The 20,076-nt window shown below is 43.0% G+C and overlaps 1 protein-coding gene across 1 annotated transcript in view; it reads right to left on the bottom strand.

The window, feature by feature from the left end:
• The window catches only part of LOC310957503 (receptor-type tyrosine-protein phosphatase N2-like), a gene marked incomplete at its 5' end in the record, with an annotated part of 214,287 nt that overhangs the window by 154,923 nt on the left and 39,288 nt on the right, over positions 1–20,076 (bottom strand). Inside the window, 7 exons of the mRNA XM_083928087.1 lie at positions 3,953–4,039; positions 10,742–11,085; positions 12,197–12,237; positions 13,304–13,612; positions 14,906–15,296; positions 18,406–18,550; positions 18,915–19,029. Coding sequence (XP_083784213.1) covers positions 3,953–4,039; positions 10,742–11,085; positions 12,197–12,237; positions 13,304–13,612; positions 14,906–15,296; positions 18,406–18,550; positions 18,915–19,029 — 1,432 coding nt within the window. The remainder of the gene's footprint in view (positions 1–3,952; positions 4,040–10,741; positions 11,086–12,196; positions 12,238–13,303; positions 13,613–14,905; positions 15,297–18,405; positions 18,551–18,914; positions 19,030–20,076) is intronic.

The raw sequence follows: 20,076 nt of genomic DNA, 5'->3' as shown, positions 1-20,076 counted from the left end.
TGGAGGTTGCTTTATCAGAACGGCGGAGTGAATTTACAGCATGGAGAGCTCAGTGCACACACGTACACACACACCCTAACTGCATTAGTGTTCAATAGACACATTACCGGTGTTTCTGTTAGTTTAATAGTGTAAAAAGTTTCTGCCGGTCGCTGCAGAGCCACATCACCTCCCTGAGGACAAACAACACCGCCTGATACAGAGTGATGGTCGCTAAAAAATCAATACTTCATAATACCATAAAAAAATGCTGTACTAACAAGATAACAGAGAAATAATCCAAAATGATTCTGCACAGATCACAGTTATCACGATTACACGATTGCCAACCAATCTAAATGTCACTCTACATGACAGAGCACTGCTGCATATACCGTGTGTTGATGCTCACAGTGAGTATCCTACTTTGATAGTTTCTATTCCATTTAATGTGGAGATGGTATTATTTTGAAACAGCTGATATTGTAAAATATTGACGTATCGATACTTTTGAGAGCTTTTACGTTATTTGTCCTTGCCTTTTGTGTTGTCTCACCAACATCCACAATGTCTGGGGGGGTTTCAGTTTTCAGTTTCAGAGTGTTGAATGGTGCAACTGTTGTGTCCATTGTGTATAACAATCAAAAAACTGAGCACTCGAAACATTGGAAAGTACAATTCATTCAGACATCTTTCTACTGTTAACACAAACTGTCTCCAAAAAGGAGCCGTGACTGAAGAACAATGGCAACTGAAGGCATAAAGGAGGAAGTATACAACTTTGTCCTGGTTTTTCTTTCGGCTTGAAATAACTGAGGTACATCGCCGGGAAGAAACGCCTTCACAAAGGCTTTCATGTATCAGGTGAGATACACACACAAGTATAAGGCAGACACGCCATCCACGTCTTAAAGTCTTTGGAACACACATGGCTATTCGTTTGAGGGAAAACAAGTGCATTTGCTTTGATGAACGAGTGCATAACAGCGGTCACCGTGTCAGCTATGGAGGAGAGTAATTGGAAAGAGGCAGATACCTGGTGGTTTGTTTGGTAGTTAACAAAAAACAGCTTGAGGGTGAAGACAAAGAAAGTCATGACGTGCTTTTTTATGGCTTTGATTGGCTCCCTGGCAACTTGGAAGTGCTGTGAAAACTAGTTGTAGTATGTTAGGGTGGTGTGTGTGTGTGTGTGTGTGCGTGTGTCTGTGTGTGTGTGTGTGGGTCATATAGTAAGTCAGGTTTGATAAGAGCGTCAGCTAAACAATGTAAAGTAATGGAGGTGAAAGTATCAAATATTGCACAGGTAAAAAAAATCAACATGCTGATTTTGCTGACGGAGGCCATGACATACGGTCTAACACACAAACACAAAAAAGCAAGTGGGCTTTGAGTTGGGACCGTTTTGTCAAGCTCAAGCAGCAACTCTGAAAAAGTAAGAGAGGGCAGAACTACTGGAGATAGACGAGGAAAGAAGCCGATTGAAAAGGAGGGAAGAAGAGAGACAGACATAGGCGGAGAGAAGACGATAACCACGGAGAAAGAGAGAGGGTTCAGGCAGAGTTCAGTCTCATTAAGAAATGATTGCAGTCAGCAGCGGCTCCACTCCAACATGTCAATAACGCGGAGGAGCAGCTCTCATTGCCCCTCCAGAGCAGGAAAAGATGTTGACGGAATGAAAATAAGGTGACGTCCTTGTAATTCTAATCTGTAAGGGCGCTGTTTGTTCATCCCTTTGGATTTTAACACCTTGTGCCCACAGAAAAGCTCGGTTTTGATCCCACCAGTTTGCCCTTTCTGGCCCGACATGCTGGGGGGGGGGGGGGGGGGGTAACAACGGAGGAGCAGACGCTGCTCATCTTCCGCGGGGAGTACCCGAAGTTTCAGTACGAGATGTTCGCCCTTTGAGAAAATCGCCGCCCACTTGAGCCTACAGGTGCAATACGGCTGCTGTAAAGCACACTATAAACACAATGAGTCATGTACAGACCTCTGCTCCTCCAGTATTTCTCGTCTGAGTCTTTTGTGATTTTTGCATGTTGTACTGATGAAATTAAAGTTTTTTCCAGATGCAATTCTTAATTTAATTCAACCCCTTGGCCTTCTGAGAGCTGGCGGGGCCACGTGTCCAGGGGCGCTGCTCTAATACAGCGCAAAGAGTTTTAGAAGGACATTAGAAGCATTAAAGTGCGTTTATTCTTAGCTCCGTGTACGCACTGCTGGAGCTGTAACTCTGTTTGTTTATGTGCTGGTTTACTAGAGATTGTGTTGACCTGAGTCTGGCAGCCCACTCACATTGTGAGGACTCCATTCTAGGGACGGAAAAGGTGACCTGCAAAACTTTTCAGTCTATTTTGAGGTTTAAACTTTGTTCTATGTTATGGTTAGTCCTGCAGATCTGATGCTCAAGGATAGAGTAATGCTGGAACTACGCACCAGCGAAGATACAGGTCTCTGTGGAGAAAAGTGTCATGGTTACGTCAGGCTGCAGAGGCACAAAGAGAAGCTTACACGCACAACTCCCAGATCCTAATGTGTTGTGGTGGCCTGTGCCCTTAAGCAAGGTGAGTAATCGATCAAACTCAGGAGGCCCTTTCAAACAGGACGGAAGAAAGTCGTACGTAAAGATGTACAAAAATGAAAGAAACCACCATGTGGACAATTTCTGGTCATTTCTGTTAATTTTTCCGGAAACTTTACTTCACTTTATGTAGTCCACAGGCTCAAATGTGTGGCTTCAATAGTCCAGGGTACTGGAACTCATCTGTGCGTGTGATGGAGGAATGTACCGTGCATGTACGGGGCGTGGCCTCAACACCCCTGCAGCAAACCGTGTACTATGTGCGCATGTGAGTGAGGAATAGCATAGATATACAGTGTACATGCATGAAATCTGGTTCTTAGTCAAGATTACGCTAAAATATATTTTTAAAATTACTGTTAAGGGCCAACCTTCAATTTGTAATCAACTACAGTGGTGAAGGATATTGTTGGGATCTCTTTCAGAGTGATTTGATGAAATTTTAAAGCCTGATGGGCTCAGATATGAAGGCAGTCAATAAAGTCCACCTAAACACAGGGAGACACCTTCATCTGTGTAAAACAACTGACTGCTAATAAATATAATCTCATGTACAGCAACATTAACAGACTTTTTGGCCAATTCAAAGGCAGCATAGCAGACGGACACACTGACCTGACCTAATGATGGTGACATGGCTAATGTGTTAGCAAGCAGTGGCAGGAGAGCAACATCTGCACTTATTTGGAGTCAAGCCTGTGACCAGTGATGAATGCTAGTCCTACTCCGTGTTTTCAGTCTCCACCTGCTCCTGAGGGAAATATCTGTCTCTTTAACAGTTCAAGACTCCGCTATGCTCACCAGCTAGTCTCTGTCTGTGTCTGTTTGCTGCTGAGCAGGTCCCGTATTTGCAATCAATCCCCAGTTTACTGAGCGATGTCATCATCACATTATTAATATTTGGGGCTTACAGTCTAACAGCACCCTGTGACTTTGTTTCAAGAAACTCATGATCAACATAAGCACAGCAGTAAAAAGTGGCACATCACATTTTACGGTTTACTGCAGCTGCAAGATTATGACATAAATCGAAAACGCCCAATTATTTATCTGGTTATATGATCATAGTTTGAGATGAACAGAGGTTTCAGACTGATAAACTACTCTGTGTTTCGATGCTGATGTCTTTAGATGTCACGAGAAGACGAGACGAGTGCAGCGGAGATAGTTTGTGGATGACTGTGTAAAGTAAAGGTTTGTGTTTTTATCATCGGCACAGTTCAACACATTGATGCTCTAAACCTCCAGAATGAATGCCAGCTTTAGGTAAGATGGTGATTTCCAACCCAGACTGCTCACTCTATGAGAACAAACAGCCTTACCACAGCAGGGAGGAGCCGGCACCCTGTGGTTTTTCCGTGTGTGACAGACTGATAACGAAGCGGAAATACGTACGAGAGCTCGGCGAAGTCAGTCATCTGGATCTTAGCCCGGCGAGCCAGGATCTCCATCAGGTGGAGGCCTTCGTCCGTCTGGAGCCCACTGATGACGATGAAGAGGAGGCAGTTGGGAGGAGGAGGGGAGTGGAGGATGGGAAGAGGAGGTCAGAAAGGGAAGGGAAGAAGGGAAGAGACAGTGAAACATCACACAGATTAGCATGTGGATATTGTATTTCAGAGAACATGCTAACATGTAATCCGCTATAGCATCCAGGAGGAACCTCATTTCTAAATGGACCGTATAGAAACCTTATAGGACCCTTTTTCTATCAGATCATTGTTCTATGCTCGTTAATGTAATGAAGCTTTGCAAACTGAAATGAAAAGGCAAAAGGCGATTGTTTTTCTTCCATTTGTCCAACTTAAATTTAGGATCTGTCGTGTGATGACGTCAGGGAAACACTAACGAGGGTAAAAGAAAGTTTCAAATGTGTGATGATGAAGTTAAGGTCTTATAATCTGTCGTTTCATTTTGACATCGGTCGTGAGGCGGGGTACACCCTGGACAGGACGCCAGTCTATCACAGGGCACATAGAGACGAACAGAGACAGACAACCATTCACACCTACGGGTGATTTAGAGTCATCAATGAACCGAACACCTGCACGTCTTTTGGATCTGTCATTTCATGATTTAGCAAAATCAAAACGTGCGCCTTGTGCTGTAAACATATTCACACTACTGTATGTCTCTTCTGAAGTTTGACATGGCAGATGGGCCATTAATCACCATCAATAAGAGAAATATGTCTGATCTTCTGAATATGAAGTGAAAGACAGAAGGCAGGAAGAAGTCTGATGAAGAACGGAATAAAAGTCCAAAAAGAGAGAAACAGAACCTCCTCGGAGCAGACAGGTGTGTGGTAGGGAGGTGGTGTTTGGTGGCGAGGTGAATACAGAAGAGAACAAAGAGCTTGTTATTATTGCGTCCTGCTAACCTCATTTTATGCGTTGTGCGTTGGCAGATAGCCACAAGGTCAGCGCCAAAACACCAGCCAAGCCATTTTACAGATGAAATGACTTTGGCAATGTTCTACAATGAGAACAGTGTTGGGTTAGTGTGTCGGCTGGTATACAGGCGTACGTTTGGCCGGATAAAGAAACGAAACATGCCGACTCACAGGGTTTAAAACGATATGGATATGGAACATTTTGTCAGGTTGTGTTTCCCGTGTTCTGTGTTTGAGTTTACTTTAATTGCACATGCACATGAAAAAGAGGAGACAACAGTTAGAGTACAGTAAAGTACATTTAGTTCTTAACAAACCCCGTCTCCAACACGTTTATATGCTACATTAACACAACAATAGTAAATATTAATGAAACAATGTAACTGAGTTGTGTCGTTTCATAATAAGAAACTTCTTAATCTCAACCAAATACTGTGAGTAACTCGAGCCATTATCAAGTCTGCTTATTGGTCTGATTCCTCATCGATTCCCTTATTGACGCCTGATCGATCTTCTGAATGGAAAAAAAGTCGGCCTTCACAGGTTTTCAGTGTCAACGCATTAGTTTTATTATCTGAACTCAGTGTAGATGAAATGAGTATTTGTTCAGCCTTCTTTTGATTTAGGTTTTTCAAAGAAATATTCTGCTAAGCCTGCTGTGTGTGACACTAATGTTATTGTAATGCCAATGCTTTGTACCATGACTTCTTCTTCCTGCAAGTTTCCAGCAGTTCGATGTTACTGTTTTGCAAGGAACTGTCAGAAAAACATGCCGGCATTGATAAAAAGGATCGTATAGCTCAGTGGCAGCGATTCCAGCTACCATTCCAATTTGTTACTGGATTCCCATCCCTACTCCCTGTAATGTGTGCATATAAGATTCACATATACACATATTGTAGGTGTTTTCAGGTCCATGTATTATATGTTTGTAGGAGAACTTGCCTTAATGTTCATAATCACTTTTTTCTTATACTGCTCATGGCTGCAGCACCTGTATTCAGCCTCTGTCTGAGACACTCTATTACAGCAAAGACCCCCTCCTGCAAAGCCGAGTCTGCTGTGATTGGTCAGCACTTCCAGGTCCCCGTTCGGCTTCTCTGTCTGTACTACTGCGGGAGACTGACTACAACAGAGTATATAGTGGAATATTCTACCGTCTAAATCACCGATAAAGTGGTTTTGACTCAACACAACAGACCCGGATTGGGGAGAAATGAACAACACAAGCAACCATTATTACAGCTTTACTTGCATGTGGTAATATGTCGTCAGCAGTGGACCGTGGGTGAATATGGCCGCAATTTCTACTGTCAAAAATCACAAATAATGCTTTTTAAACCAAACACAACCCAGCTGGAAATGTGTGATCCACAATTTAGAAGAAATTAACGGCACAGGCAACAACTTCACCCCGTTATATGATGTTTAAGTGATGTTTAATATGGATATCTGACATTGTAGCATTATATATATATGACTGAAAATAAGCAAAAGCACAACAGGTCCCTTTTAAAGCGCTTGAAACCAGAAACAAGACTATGATTTGTGATGCCTACACAATAGCAAGATGACATCAGGACGTTTTGCTTTGGAAACTTTAGTACAGTTCCCTGCTCCAATACTCACAGAACGGATATTTAGAAAGAAAAAACTCAGTTACGCTTCACCGAACTGTGACGGAGAAAATAGAGGAATGGAGTAATACGTATAACAAATAAAGTAGTCAATTAAAAACAGCCTCAACGCATGCAAAGGCCTAGTAGGAAGGGAAGTGTGTGTGTGTGTGCGTGCGTCTGCGTGTGTGAGTGTGAGTGTGAGTGTGAGTGTGAGTGTGAGTGTGTGTGTGTGTGTGTGTGTGTGTGTGTGTGTGTGTGTGTGTGTGTGTGTGTGTGTGTTGGGAGACCACGTTCAAAGCTCAATATCCAAACTCTAAGCTAATTGCTTCCTATCTGCCGTGGACTCGTCTGACCTCCCCTCAGCTCCCTCTGCTGAATCCAGAAACAGCAAAGGAGACGCCTGCAGACACCTGCAGGGTGCAACTTATCTCCCTCAACACCAGGCGTAATCTTCGGGTGAGTCTGATGACGGTGAAGGAAGGGAAGAAAAAAGAAGAGAGATTTTCTGCGAAATCTGAAATATATTTAATTATGGGAATGATCAGTATTCGACTCCCTCGCTTCCCGTGACATTCAACTGACCCGTTAGAGTTCTAATCTTTATCCTTATCCTACGCTCATCTGGATGCTGAAAATGTTGTGACGTTGATGTGGCGACACCTGTGAGTTCTGTTAACACGGAAATTACACATGTATTGATCACACCAGTTAGGTGGATCGAAAAAAATATAAGTTTCCCAAGAAGTCACATCGTCTTCAAAGGTCAAAGTATATAAATAATATTATAAATAGTGTGTGAGTGTCCAAAATATATTCTCTGAATGTCATGAAATGTCATTGATAGGTGTGTTTTAATATCCACACACCTTCAGTGGCTACTTTGACAGAAATGCAAAACAAGAAAACAGATTAAAACTCCTCTTTTTAATGTTTTACATGTATTAATAATCTTTATTGCTACGTAATTGTTTAAAATTCAGCCCTTCACCGATTTTCTTGGTTGCCTATAGGTGCGTTTCCATTTAGGTAAAAAGACAGGAAAGTTCCTCTCACTCGGCGTGTCTCCATTACAAAAAAATAACCCAGAGGGATTTAAGAAACTACGGAGGTGACGTATCATTCTGAACGGGTTTCGATCCTCGGATCAACACTCAGACACTTCTTTCTTCAAGTGAGAAATACAGAAGAGTTGCAGTTTGAATAATCTGGTTGACATTCAGACAGTTTTATGAGCACTTCAATATCTGACCAACATTATTGTATGATGTTCAAGAAAGACGCTGAAAACAAATAGTTTGTTTGGATTTTGACATTTAAGGTGGCTCGTTTGATTCACAGAGTCAACCCATGCACCAAGTAACATGAAAGAAAACGCTCCACCTTAAAATGTCAAAAGGTGTGTTTTAGTGACAAACAGGCTGGTGCATAGGACGTTAAATAACGTATCCTTTATTTGGACAGGACAGTTGTAGGTTGACAGGAAAATCGGGGAGAGAAAGGGGGGGGGGGTGACATGTAGCAAAGGGCCACAGGTCTAAATCCAACCCAGGCTGCTGCAGCACTCATTTTAACAAGCGCAGATGTGCGTGCACAGCTTATTTTATGCGGTCCAGTAGTGAAAAAAATAGCACTACACTACTGGATAAAACTCTCTACAGAGCCGGCTTTTGAAAAAAGTGCTTGTTGTTGTGACGTCGAGTACTACCTACGTCACATCCCACTTAGCATCATATCCAATCAGCAACTCCTGAAAAAAGCCTGAGCCGAAAAAAGCCCGGGCGCTAAAGGCAGCTCATGTTCAAATTAGGGCCTTCCGGCGAGGTAGACCCGCCCTATACTGTATATTCGACTATAATGGAAACGCCACTTATATGTCAAGGATTCAGGACAGATTTTCCAGAAACTCCAAAGGATGTGACGTGTTCTCGATACCTTCACCTGATAGCAAAATGGAGTCTGCCAATGCCAACAAATGAACGTCCACACGTGCTGTTTGTACATTATACATTCTGCAGCAGCAGCAGCAGCAGCCCGTAAATGGACCTAAGACTTTCACCTAAGGCTGCTCCAGCGGGGAGTCACACTCGGGGAGGCTGCCAGTCGCTGCAGTGTGTGCAGCTAAGGCACAGCATGTGTGGACTCTGTGTTGTGGTGGTAAAATAAAATCCTTTCCCCCCAGTGCTGACAAAGCTGGCTAATGTTAGCTAATGTTAGCTTGCTTGCTAATGAGAACAAATTGCCAGCTATCTGACCACCAAAGACAAAGTCTTTACCTCAACGACTTATTCATCCAGACATCCAAGGCTGATCTGACTGGCTTGCAAATTATTTCATCAGCGAACGCCATGGTGCAAGCAACGCCAGATCCATGCAGCGTAGCTAAGTCACAACTAGCTGGCTAACGATAGCTTGATTGCTAATGTAAACAGCAATCTAGCATTACTCTAAATACGTATTTATTTTACAGCAATATACCAACATGATGTCGATCAATTATGTTATGGTTTACAAAAATGAATCATAGCATCATTAATAAAGAAGACGAAGATGATAGATAGAAACAACTCCGATCCAGCCAAAAATGCGGAAGTATAAAAATCTGAAATGGTGAAAATGTTCGGTATAACTGGATTGTCTTTGTATGAGAAGTTAGTAAAAGCCTGGAGAGCAGACAACAGCTTCAACAGCCCACAGTATGAGTCAGCCCTTCACAGTGCAGAGCAGCTGCTGCTTCAGATCTGACACCACTGATCACTGCCTGCAGATCCTGAGTACTGATAGCTGCACCGGGGACCTCGCAGCAGCTTTTACATTAACTCTGCAGCATACAGTACATTGGGTTCCCGGATACAACAGCCTGTAACAGCAGGATTGCTTCTTGTATGGAGTGGCTTTGATTTATTTTATTCAAAATCACCTCCTATTCTGCTCTTACACATTTTTTGCTAACGTAACGATATCTGTACTCTCCAGAAACAGCAAAAAACGCTTCATTGGCACTAAGAATGTGAATATTGCAGCAACTACAAACCATCAAACAACAAGAGCTGAAACAAAGTTAATCTGAGTAGGAGTCTTCCTAAAACAATGCACCAAAAATGATACTATTTTATAGTTCATAGTCCCTTTTCCCCTAGCAAAGCATACCATCAACTAAGATATAACGAATAGGAAGTAGTCTGATGGTCCTTTGAATTCCCTGACAACCACTCCGATCGACTTCACACTTGGCGGGTGTATTGCTGACGACCTTATCTGGTTTACCTTATGTGGGGGGAGAATGCCTGACTTCCAACATGTGTTTTAGTCTAATTTTGGGCTTAGCTCCGCTCAAAACGGCTGTGATTGATTTAAAGAAGTACACAAACATGCCGGAGTGCTTTTTCCCCTTTCGTATGAAGACATTTTTTGTCCTCTGAAATAGCCTGGTCCGAATAGTTGTTTGGATGAGCTGTCCTCGAGAAAGCTGCAAGCAGCGACACAGGAGGCCAAGCAATCGACCTATTCCGAACAGGTTGTGCAATCTCAAACTTATGAGCAGAGAAATCTATTTGAAAATATCTCTGGCCTTGGTGCGAACAGGAACTAAGGAAAAGATGGCCTGACAGTGTCCTCTTGCTGCATCCTGAGTAATATTTGAGTCGTATGAAGACACCTGCTTTGTGATGTATGAGAAACTATATGTTTGTTTCTTAGAGCAACAGCAAATAAACAGATGTGTATTCACTGGTAAAACACATTTCCTGCTCCCTTAATATCAGAGCATACATACTATTGGTCATGACTGCGTATTGTTCAAAATACAGATACAAAAGAAAAGAGAATGTGGGTACAGTAGAATCTCGTGTCTGCAGAAAGACAAAAGTAGCACACATAGTCTATGTAAAAGACTTGGAATGAATTTTAGGGAAAAATCCACAGGATATGACGTTTTGTGTGCTCTCGAGTCCCTTGCCTCTCAGTGTGCAACATTAGCTAACGGTAGCTTAGAAATGGAGTCTGTGAACATCATCAAAAACATGACACCCACCACAAAAGAGTGCACACATGCTGTGTTTCTGTCTGACGGGAAGTAAACAAAGACCCAGGCTGTTCCCTCGCAATGGAATTTCATTAATCATCATCATTCTTAATGCCCTATATGCAGTATTATCATGTCAGTAGCTTCCTACTCACTCTGTATCGGTGATGACGTAGCCGAAGACATCATCGTCTGCCTTCTTCCTGCCTGCTTTGACATCCAGCTGAAGTTCGGGAATGTGCATCGTCTTCTTGTGCGGCTTTTCGTACACAAGTGCAGCAGGAGGGGGAGCCACCTCCTTGATCCAGCCCTGAACTTCTGACACCTCCTCCACCGACTGGGTGGCGTCCTTCTTTTGCACCGTCACCCCTACCTCGCTGGTCCGGCTTTGGACGTTTTCCAGCCCCACATGCTGGCCTCTGGGTGTCTCCTTCGCAACGTTGTCACGATTTCTGTCCAAGTAGGCGAGAAGTTTGTTGAACAGGTTTCCACTCTCGGGCTGAAACAAAAGCCAGAGAACTGTTCTGAGCAACATGGCTTGTTTGAGCCAATCGGGGCTGCAGTTTGGTAAATTTATACTGATTATTACGTATTTTAAATATTAAAAAAGCTGCATGAACAGCCTTCGAGGTCTGAAATTAGGGTACGAATAAAAAAGGTCTCATTACTGAGGTCCATTTTGAGCTTTTAAAGCCTAAACCCACCTATCCCCACTGCTGTTTCCACTTGTTGTGCCCGATAAGGCTTCTTTGCACTGTGTGGGTGTCTTACTCTTGATCCTTCAGTTGCAACTGCTTTTTGACATCCAAGGTCTGTTGGACCATAAATTGCAGTCTAATTGCCTTATATATCCTTTGTTTTATCTTCTATTTTATTTGACTCATTTACATCTTAAATGTGTCTTGTTATACTGCCTCATGTTTCCTGCTGTAATGCCTTTATATAAAGCACTTGAATTGCTTTGATGTTGAAAGGTGCTGTACAAATGAAGTTGCCTCGTCTCCGATTGCTTTTCTGATGTTCAAACATTTCTAAATGTGCTACACATTCTGGATTTGACTTTCTTAATGAAGCAGCATTATTTGTAGTAGTGGTTTATCAGAAATATTTGTAGGAATTTATGATCTTCATACACAACAAACCAGGATGGCCGAGTGTTTAAGGCGTTGGACTTAAGATCCAATGGGTGAATGCCCACGTGGGTTCAAACCCCACTCCTGGTAAAATGAGTGTAAACCATGTATGCAGTGTGGAGGCTGCTGAGGTGCTGTTGAGCAAGTCACCAAACTGGCAGCCCCCTAGCCATATGCGTATTTTGTGCCTGTGTGAGCGGGATAAATAAAGTAATTCTTCTTCTTACTGTAGGCTGTTCAGTAGCTTAACAGCAGAAAATCATTCTCTTTACAAAAGTTCCAAAACTTTATGAAAACTAAATGTGAAATTTTCTGTAAAGCTGTATTATTAAGTCAGTCCATCCAATAATATCAAGGTCTTGCTAAATTCCCAGGACAATAACTGTCAAACTCAATTTGAAGTTCTTTTGACTATCCAACTGTATCCTTCTCTCTGACATTTAACCGTTCTTTTCTTACCACAGACTCAACGCTTACCTCGTCCTTCATTTTCTGCTCCTCTGTATCTGCGTGGCGCTCTGTTGGGAGAAACAGAGTGCTTATCAATCAGATAAATAGGAAAAGAGAAGAAGAAACCCAAGTTAATCAAACTGTACAGTAGTAAAATGTGCACAAAGAGCTTTTGCATTTGCGTTGGCTTTCCAAACGTCAAGGACTTTTTTTTTCATTGCAAATTCATTCGACTTCAATATGTGACTCGTGAAATCACTCACATGGTCATTGCGTTTGTCCCTGATCTCTTTTTCTAACATGGGTTTCTAAAGCTGTGATATGACAAACTCATTTAACGACTATGACGTCTAATTCCTTAATAGTGTAACGTACCGTTAGCCTTACAAAGTTATCTAGATTAGAACTGATACAAAATGGATGCATATAAAGTTAACGGTATCGACCTCCTGCGTGGCTTGACTCGGGGGTGGATTGAGCAGTGCTTATCTCCTAAACGCTGCGTCACTGTCCATGTCACTGCAGAGTGGGCACATCAGCAGATGAACAGCACCCGCTGTGCCTTAGCAAAAGAAAGGACCTACGCTAGCAGGAAGAGTGTTGCCGGCGTGTTAGCGGGAGGAGCTCCATGTCCGTGCAGAAGAACGGCACCCAGGAGCTGCTGGTCTACCACCGCCATGATCTGTTAGTTTGTTTGTGGTATTGTGTGTAACATTATCATTTATTCATAAAAATCTATTAAAATTGTAATGTTTCTATAACATTCATGTTCTCACTGATAAAACATCAGATAATCTGCATTAATAACGTGTCTGCAGAGCCATTGTTTTGTCCATAATGTTCACTCTTTTCAGCCATTTACAAGTGACTTGTTGAGCACTTTTACCTTCAGTGTAAACATTTTTAGTCTGGTCTCAGTGGACCCTGAACCATTAAAGCTGGCTGTGTTTACGCTGAGCTAATGATGCCTTTTTATTCTCACATTGATTTTAATGTTGCACTCATGCAGCAGGCTGTTTAAGATTCCCTTCGCTTGTTTAATCCTATCTGCGCTACACAATTATGTAGGTACTCTTGACTTGAGTTCCAGACTTTAACCGACTAAAAACACAAAATGAATCACTGTGAAATTACCTTGAAGTGTTGCCGGCACTGTAGGAGTGCTCTTCTGTGGTTTCAGTGTTGGAGCATTCTCAAGCAACTTTTCCTCTTCTTTATCCCTGGCAGCCTCATCCTCTTCTTCCTCCTCCCTCAGCTCTCCCCCCAGGTCTCTGGGTCCAGGTCTGTCGTGGGTCAGGCCCCTGTTTGGTCCCTGGTCCTGGTCGACCACCTGCAGGGCATCAGCTATCAGGCTGGACAGTTGGCTCAAATCGTGCGCCGTCAGGCCATCCACGTCCACATGGTGCCTGCCAACGCTCTTCAACACGTTCTCGATGAACCTCTCTGGAGAAGACACGGCGGTGACAGAACAGTGAGTCAGACAGAGACAGAAAAATATTCATTGGTTGTTTCTTAAAATGACTTCAGTTCGAAAATGTGTGTGTTGCTGCAGCTTTAAATGCCCAGCAAAACAGAAATGTTAACATCTGCAATTTCCAAAGCAACTGGCCGCAATCAGAGCAACAATAACACTGTGTCAGAAAGCTCCCTCATTCACTTCCAGGATACTGCTGAGCTGGTAGGACTGGGGTCCACACACAGACTCACAACACCTGGCAACACAATGTGTTGACACAGATTTTGGTTACTATGTAAGATGAATTACAGTATAATGGTAATTCTACCAATGTTGGTTTCTTCCTCGTGGTTTTATTTACCTGAACCTGAAAAAAACCTTAAGTATAGAGGTGGCGGATCATAAAACACCCATATACTGTAAGTCATTTACGAGCAGTCTTATTGGTTGTCCTGGAAGTCATCAGTAGCCATCTGTGTATAACTGGACTGTTTGGGACATTGGAGTGTCATGAAGCAGTGATTCCACTCTCAATCACCTGTACTGCAACAATTGAACTGAATTAGATTTCCTAATAGCTTAAAATATATAATACAGTGATCAAATACATCAAGGCCCCAAACTACAGCTTACAAATTTACCACAAGCTGAATCAAAAGCATTGACTGTTAAGTAGCTAAAATATGAAAGATGATTGTTGGATGATGAGATAGCTTCACAAGTGGATCACATGTCCTAGCCAAGCCCCCGTCACAACGACTTCCTAGTGGATCCAATATGGAAGTGCTAAAAACTGCAGTTCTCCGAGTGTCCACTAGGAGTAGATTGCACAATAGACCAGTTTTGCTTTTAGTTTTTTAAGGCCTGGTACAAAAAAACAATCTAGTCTGTATGTTTAGGTCATATCTCCATGACAACACTGAGGGTGGTGAATTTCTTCGTACCAGGCGAGTTTTTATTTTATTGGAGGTTAAAGTTTATGGATAATTAGGGGCGTGGCCTCTTGAGTGACAGCTAGCTGCTGTCCCTCACTTCTCCTCGGAGGTAAACGTCAGCCAGATGGACGTATCTCCCTCCCCCCAACATCACATACATGCCCTTTTTTGGTAAGAGGAACTGACTCCTGTGTGGAATGGAAAAGTGATGATGACAAGTTGAGAGAATGGACTTTGACGGGTATGCTACGTCCATTTTTCATAAAGTCTATGGTCGTACTTGAACTACTGCTACTACTGAACAACTATCTTACAATTCACCATGGTGCAATGTGAAACACATACCATCCACAGACGACAGAGGGTCCTTGACTGAAGCCCCTTGAGTTCTTCCCAACTTCAAAAGCCTGGATTTTGATGTCTCTTTTTTGAGCCCAGAGTTTTCTTTTCCGTTGCTGTAGAAGGGCTTCAGGCGGGACGAGGGGGCCTCCTGCTCCTCGGGGGTCACCCCGCCACTGTGCAGGGACAGATGCCCGGAGAGATACTGCCTCAGGGCACCCAAGAGAAGGTCACCCTCATCCTGTGTGGCGAGATGCTGGTCAGCTGGAGGTCTCTGCTTCTGCACAGGTAAGAAAGATGGAAGAGAGGAAAAGCTGGAGGAAGACGACTTCTGAGGCGAAATCTGGGCCTTGGAACGATAGAAGTCCGCAGGGGTGCCTGACAGGAAAAGGTCACTCTGAAAGAAAGCAGGAAAGCATGTATAATCACATATAGTTCTTAAATAAAACACTGTGCAGCCATTCGGAACAGTAAACACAACTGTATTGTAATGTAATGATCATAATATCACAGTCTCTATCCGTCAATCTTTTTGTCGTCGCTGGCGGCCAATGACCCCAGCCAGGCTTGTCATTCTGTCTCTCTCTCTCTCTCTCGCTCCCTTGTTTCTCTACCTTCACGGTCTAAAACAAGCACTAAACGTCCCAAAAATACTGTACAAATAAAAGAATATAGAATCAGGTGTCCGTAGTGCATGTGTGTGTGTGTGTGCGTGTGTGTATGGGTGGGTGTGTGTATGTACTTTACATATTAATGCATTTCTAGGACTACAACGAACGTCCATCTAACACTGAGACCTCCTTAAATATTGGGCAGATATATGGTTGTTCATGTGGATGCAAAAAAAATGTTGCGGAGGTAAAAAGCAACGTCATCCTGTCCGAGCAACGTGAGTTTACGCTGCTGTTTCTCTGCACTGCATTTTGTTTCTGCTTCATTTCTACAGAACTGCAAATCTAATGCGGTTAGTTCTGACTGTCATGCAGTGTGCCATATACCGCTGGGATAAATAGCAAAATAAATACATATCATATAAGGTTGATCAGTTTTATACATCAATCAATATGGCAATACATTCTTCACCGTTCGTGTACACTGTTTTTATTCTTTACTTAACGCTTTGCTGCTCGACACGTTGCCTTTTACCATGTAAGAAATAAGCCCCTTCATATCCCTCTGACTGCTCGTCTGAGTGTGTTCCAAACTCTTCCCTTAGGTCAGGGGTGTCAAACTCAGGCCCGTGGGCCAAATCTGGCCCGCGGTGTTATTATATTTGGCCCGCAAGATCATATCAAGGTTCTATGAGAGCCCGCAAGTATATGGCACATACACCTCTACATTTCTATTCCATGCTACCAGTCTCTGCAGACAAACTGAATCCACCCCTCCCCAAAAACGACCAAAAGAAAAATGGAGGACAGGAGCTTTCAGCCCCGGTAGGAGGCAGATGATCTGTGTCTGAAGGTAAAGAGCTGTTTGTCACCGTGGCTGTAACCAAAGAATCAAACAGAAGAAACACCACGACAAGAACAAGGACCTGCACTGGAAAGGTTCAACATTACACACCTGGAGGGAAGGGAACACATGCACATCTGCAGTCTCTTTTTTTAGTTGTAGATACTGAGTTTGTCCCAGTTTTTAAATATGGCCCAATGTGAATTTGAGTTTGACACCGCTGCCTTAGGTCATCTGGTGCTCGCTTGCTCCACGTACTTAAAACGACTTAAAATGAAAAGTTTGGTGAAGCAGCTTTTTGCTGTTATGCACCGACCGTTGGAACAAACTCTCACCACATATCACACAAAGCAATTTCAGTTAATAGTCTTAAAAAACGTGTTTATTTTATTTTTATGGTACTACTTTTAATGTATCCTACCAATTTGTTACCACTCTCATTTGACATTTATTTTCTGTTTGCTGTTTATAGCTTTTTATTGATATAATAAAATTGTTTATATCACTATCAATAAACTACTATTAGTATTACTAGTTTTCCCTGTGTCCTGTTTTAATACCGGTGTCTTTTGTAAAACAATTTGAACTGCATTTGATGTTATAAAAGGTGCTTTATAAATAAAGTTTACAATTGTTAAATAAACCAGAGTCTGTGCAGTAGTGATCGAGCTTTAGAGTCACCAAACTGATCTGAGAGTAAAATACAATGGAGCTCAGAGATCAGCTAACTTTCTTTAGCCCATGTCATATTTTTTTCCTAAACCTAACCGAGTAGATTTGTTGCCTAAACTGAAACTGTGACTTCTCCTCAACGCTAAACACCATCTGTGGGGACGCGGCTTTAGGAAACGCTCGTGTGGGTTGTATTAGAGTGAACAATGGCGTATGTGGTCAAATGAGTCTGAGGACTTGAATATGTGCTTTCTCTCCATTTAGTAAGAGCATTTCGATGCAGGTGCCACATTTTACTTTAATATTAACGACTTTATTCCAACATCTGAACAAAATAATTACTGACTGGAAAATAAAGCCTGCTTTTAAAAAACAAGTTATTAATCCATTTATGTAATCATCAACGGATCCATCAGCTACAACAAAAGCAAACAGTCACAGCCTGCTCCATTAACGCCCACCTAGGAGCACAGAAGCCTGACTAACGGTCAAATTATCATAACAATAACATAAATGTGAAAGTTCCTCAGAGTCGTCATACTTCTTTATGACTTGTATGCGTGAGGCCCCTGCTGGTATTTGTCACTGTTGGTATCTTTATTCATCTATGTCACACAGTTGGTGCATTTCATTTCACCCGTGCCCTCCGGGACCCCTTCAGCCCCCCAGCTTCTTTTCCTTGTTTTTACCAAACACGTGAGCCTAGATCGAACAGGCCACGAGCCCGGAGCAACGCCTGCAGGCTCTGCACCATCGTGCTCTGTGAGTCTTTGGTACAATCCCCAAGCGGGAGAAAGGCATCTACCATTCAGCCCCGCTCCACTCCCCTCACCCCGAGCAGCGGACGTGGTGGAGGAACCAGTCACGTGGAGAGTTATTAATTATAGCAGTGAACTCCTGAACTCTCTGCTGATATTATTTTCCTTATAATGGTCATGCTGGGAGAAGTCATCAGTTAGGATGGAGAAGCCAGAGCCGAGTGACAACGAAGGATGACACCAGACTCCCTGTTGTGAAGGTGTATGTGTGTGTATGTGTGAGCTCTATATAGCTGGGTACTGCTTGGGTGTGTGAGTGTGTTTTGCCCAACAACGCCACAAATAAACTCCCTACCCCAGAATGAACACGAGAAAACAGGTATGGGGTCCAAACTCCCTTGATAAAAGCTTGTATCAAGCATTAATCAATAACATAAAGACTGTGTCGTCTGTTGAATACAACTATAATATTTAAATATGTGACACAGTATCAATATACTGTGATGATAATTGGAAGCTCATAAAAAAACCTGCATTACACAACAAAACAATCCACTGGAAGTGAAGCAGAGGCCCAAAGAGACCAATATCAGGAACATATCGCACCCAGGAATCCCTCACCTTGCCCAGGGTGCTCAGACTGGAGGCAGACGACGTCTTGGGAAGGAGGCCGAGACGTTGGAGATACATCTGCAGATTCCTGCTGAGCTCCACCTCCACTGGCTTCACTCTCTGGTCTACTGGGTCCATCGCTTCAGCTAGCGGCCTGTGGGAGAGACAAAGAGGAAGTAGAAGTGAAGATCACTGCACACATAAAGTATACACACATTCCTCTTTCTCATCATGTGCCATGTTTTCCTCTTTTTCTTCATTTGGTGCCACTGGTCAGTAGGTGTCACTGATGTGTTACCATGGAAATGAAGCTCTTTCATTTGCTCTTTGTTCTTTGAGTAAGGGTTTAAAATAAGTCTTGGCTCTTAGATTAGTCCAGTGCAAAAATGACAAACACCACTGTAAAATATCTTTGTGAAACCAGCTCCAGTGCGAGTGGATTCCCTTAAAACTGTTTTTGGACCATGCCGGGACCTTTCCATATATCACACAGAGCTACTGATGGGCTAAGGGCTGACCTGCTGTCGGCGTTGTACTGAGATCCACTTTGCTGTGGCCTGTAGGGAACCCTCCTGAGTTTGGATAACTCCTTGGACAGAACCTGCTGAGTTGTGTCATCTTCCCAGGTCAGACCTACAGACAGAAACACAGAGAACTGTTACAACCACATCACAGAGGAAGCCTATCGTTTCTTTTCTGAGGCAGATCGACGCCTGTGTGTCTCAGATGGTGTCTTCTTTACGGACCTGTGAGTAACAGTGCAGTTGCGTCAAAGAGTGAGTTTTATGAATGAAAAAAAAGTCCAGCTGACATCCGGTAAGTTTGGCCCTGAATGAAGGTCGAGAAATTGCTGAGCATGCTGTTATTTCCCTAAACTCATTATAGTGGGTAAGTCATTAGCAGAGGAGACGAGCCGACAGCAGCGAGTCCCCGGAGACTGTGGTGAGCGGCTGGCTGTTTCAGTGACTAAGCACGCGCCATTTCTCTTCTCCTTCTGCCACAGCACAGTTGCTTACCTGAAACCGTAGTTCGCCATGAGCGCTCTGATATGTACATCACCAACACCGGCATGCAGAAACTCCAGATACGGTGGAATGTATATTACTCAAATGATCCTCTTTGTGTCACCTGAGAATTCAAATTCAGTGTTCCCAACTTCACCGGTTGCATTTGTGCATCATTTGAATCATATTCTGTTTCTGATTGAACGTGTTCAGTCCCGATAGCGATACCTGGGCTTTGGGTGTTGCCCAATACTGAGTACCACTGTAATACCGGTGTTTCATTAATGTGCAAAGCAGGCTTTTTTAAAACATTGAAACCTTGTCATATCTCCACCTCCAACTTGGACAAGAGGACAGATTTTTAAAGCAGGTTTACAAAGTGAAGGGCCTTTACTGACCTCCGACAGACACTGAAAAAAATGAAATGTTCTGCCAAAGTCTGTTAATGCTTTAAATACTCATCGTCCCACAGAATTCCCATGTCTCCACTTAGCAGTTGAGCGTCAAAGAAGGGTATTTGCTTGTTGGCTTGCTTCCTAAATGTTATAAAAGGTGAAGTAGTAAAACAAAAGGTGCTCCGTTACTGCTCACACAATGAGTTTTCACCGGATGGCAGAATACGTCGGGCAAGGAGCTCCATGCACTGGTGACTTGGAAAGAGGGCAGAACGGGGAGC

Source organism: Echiichthys vipera (assembly GCF_963691815.1).
Source record: "Echiichthys vipera genome assembly, chromosome: 15".
Taxonomy (NCBI): domain Eukaryota; kingdom Metazoa; phylum Chordata; class Actinopteri; order Perciformes; family Trachinidae; genus Echiichthys; species Echiichthys vipera.
This window is presented reverse-complemented; position numbering and strand designations above follow the sequence as displayed.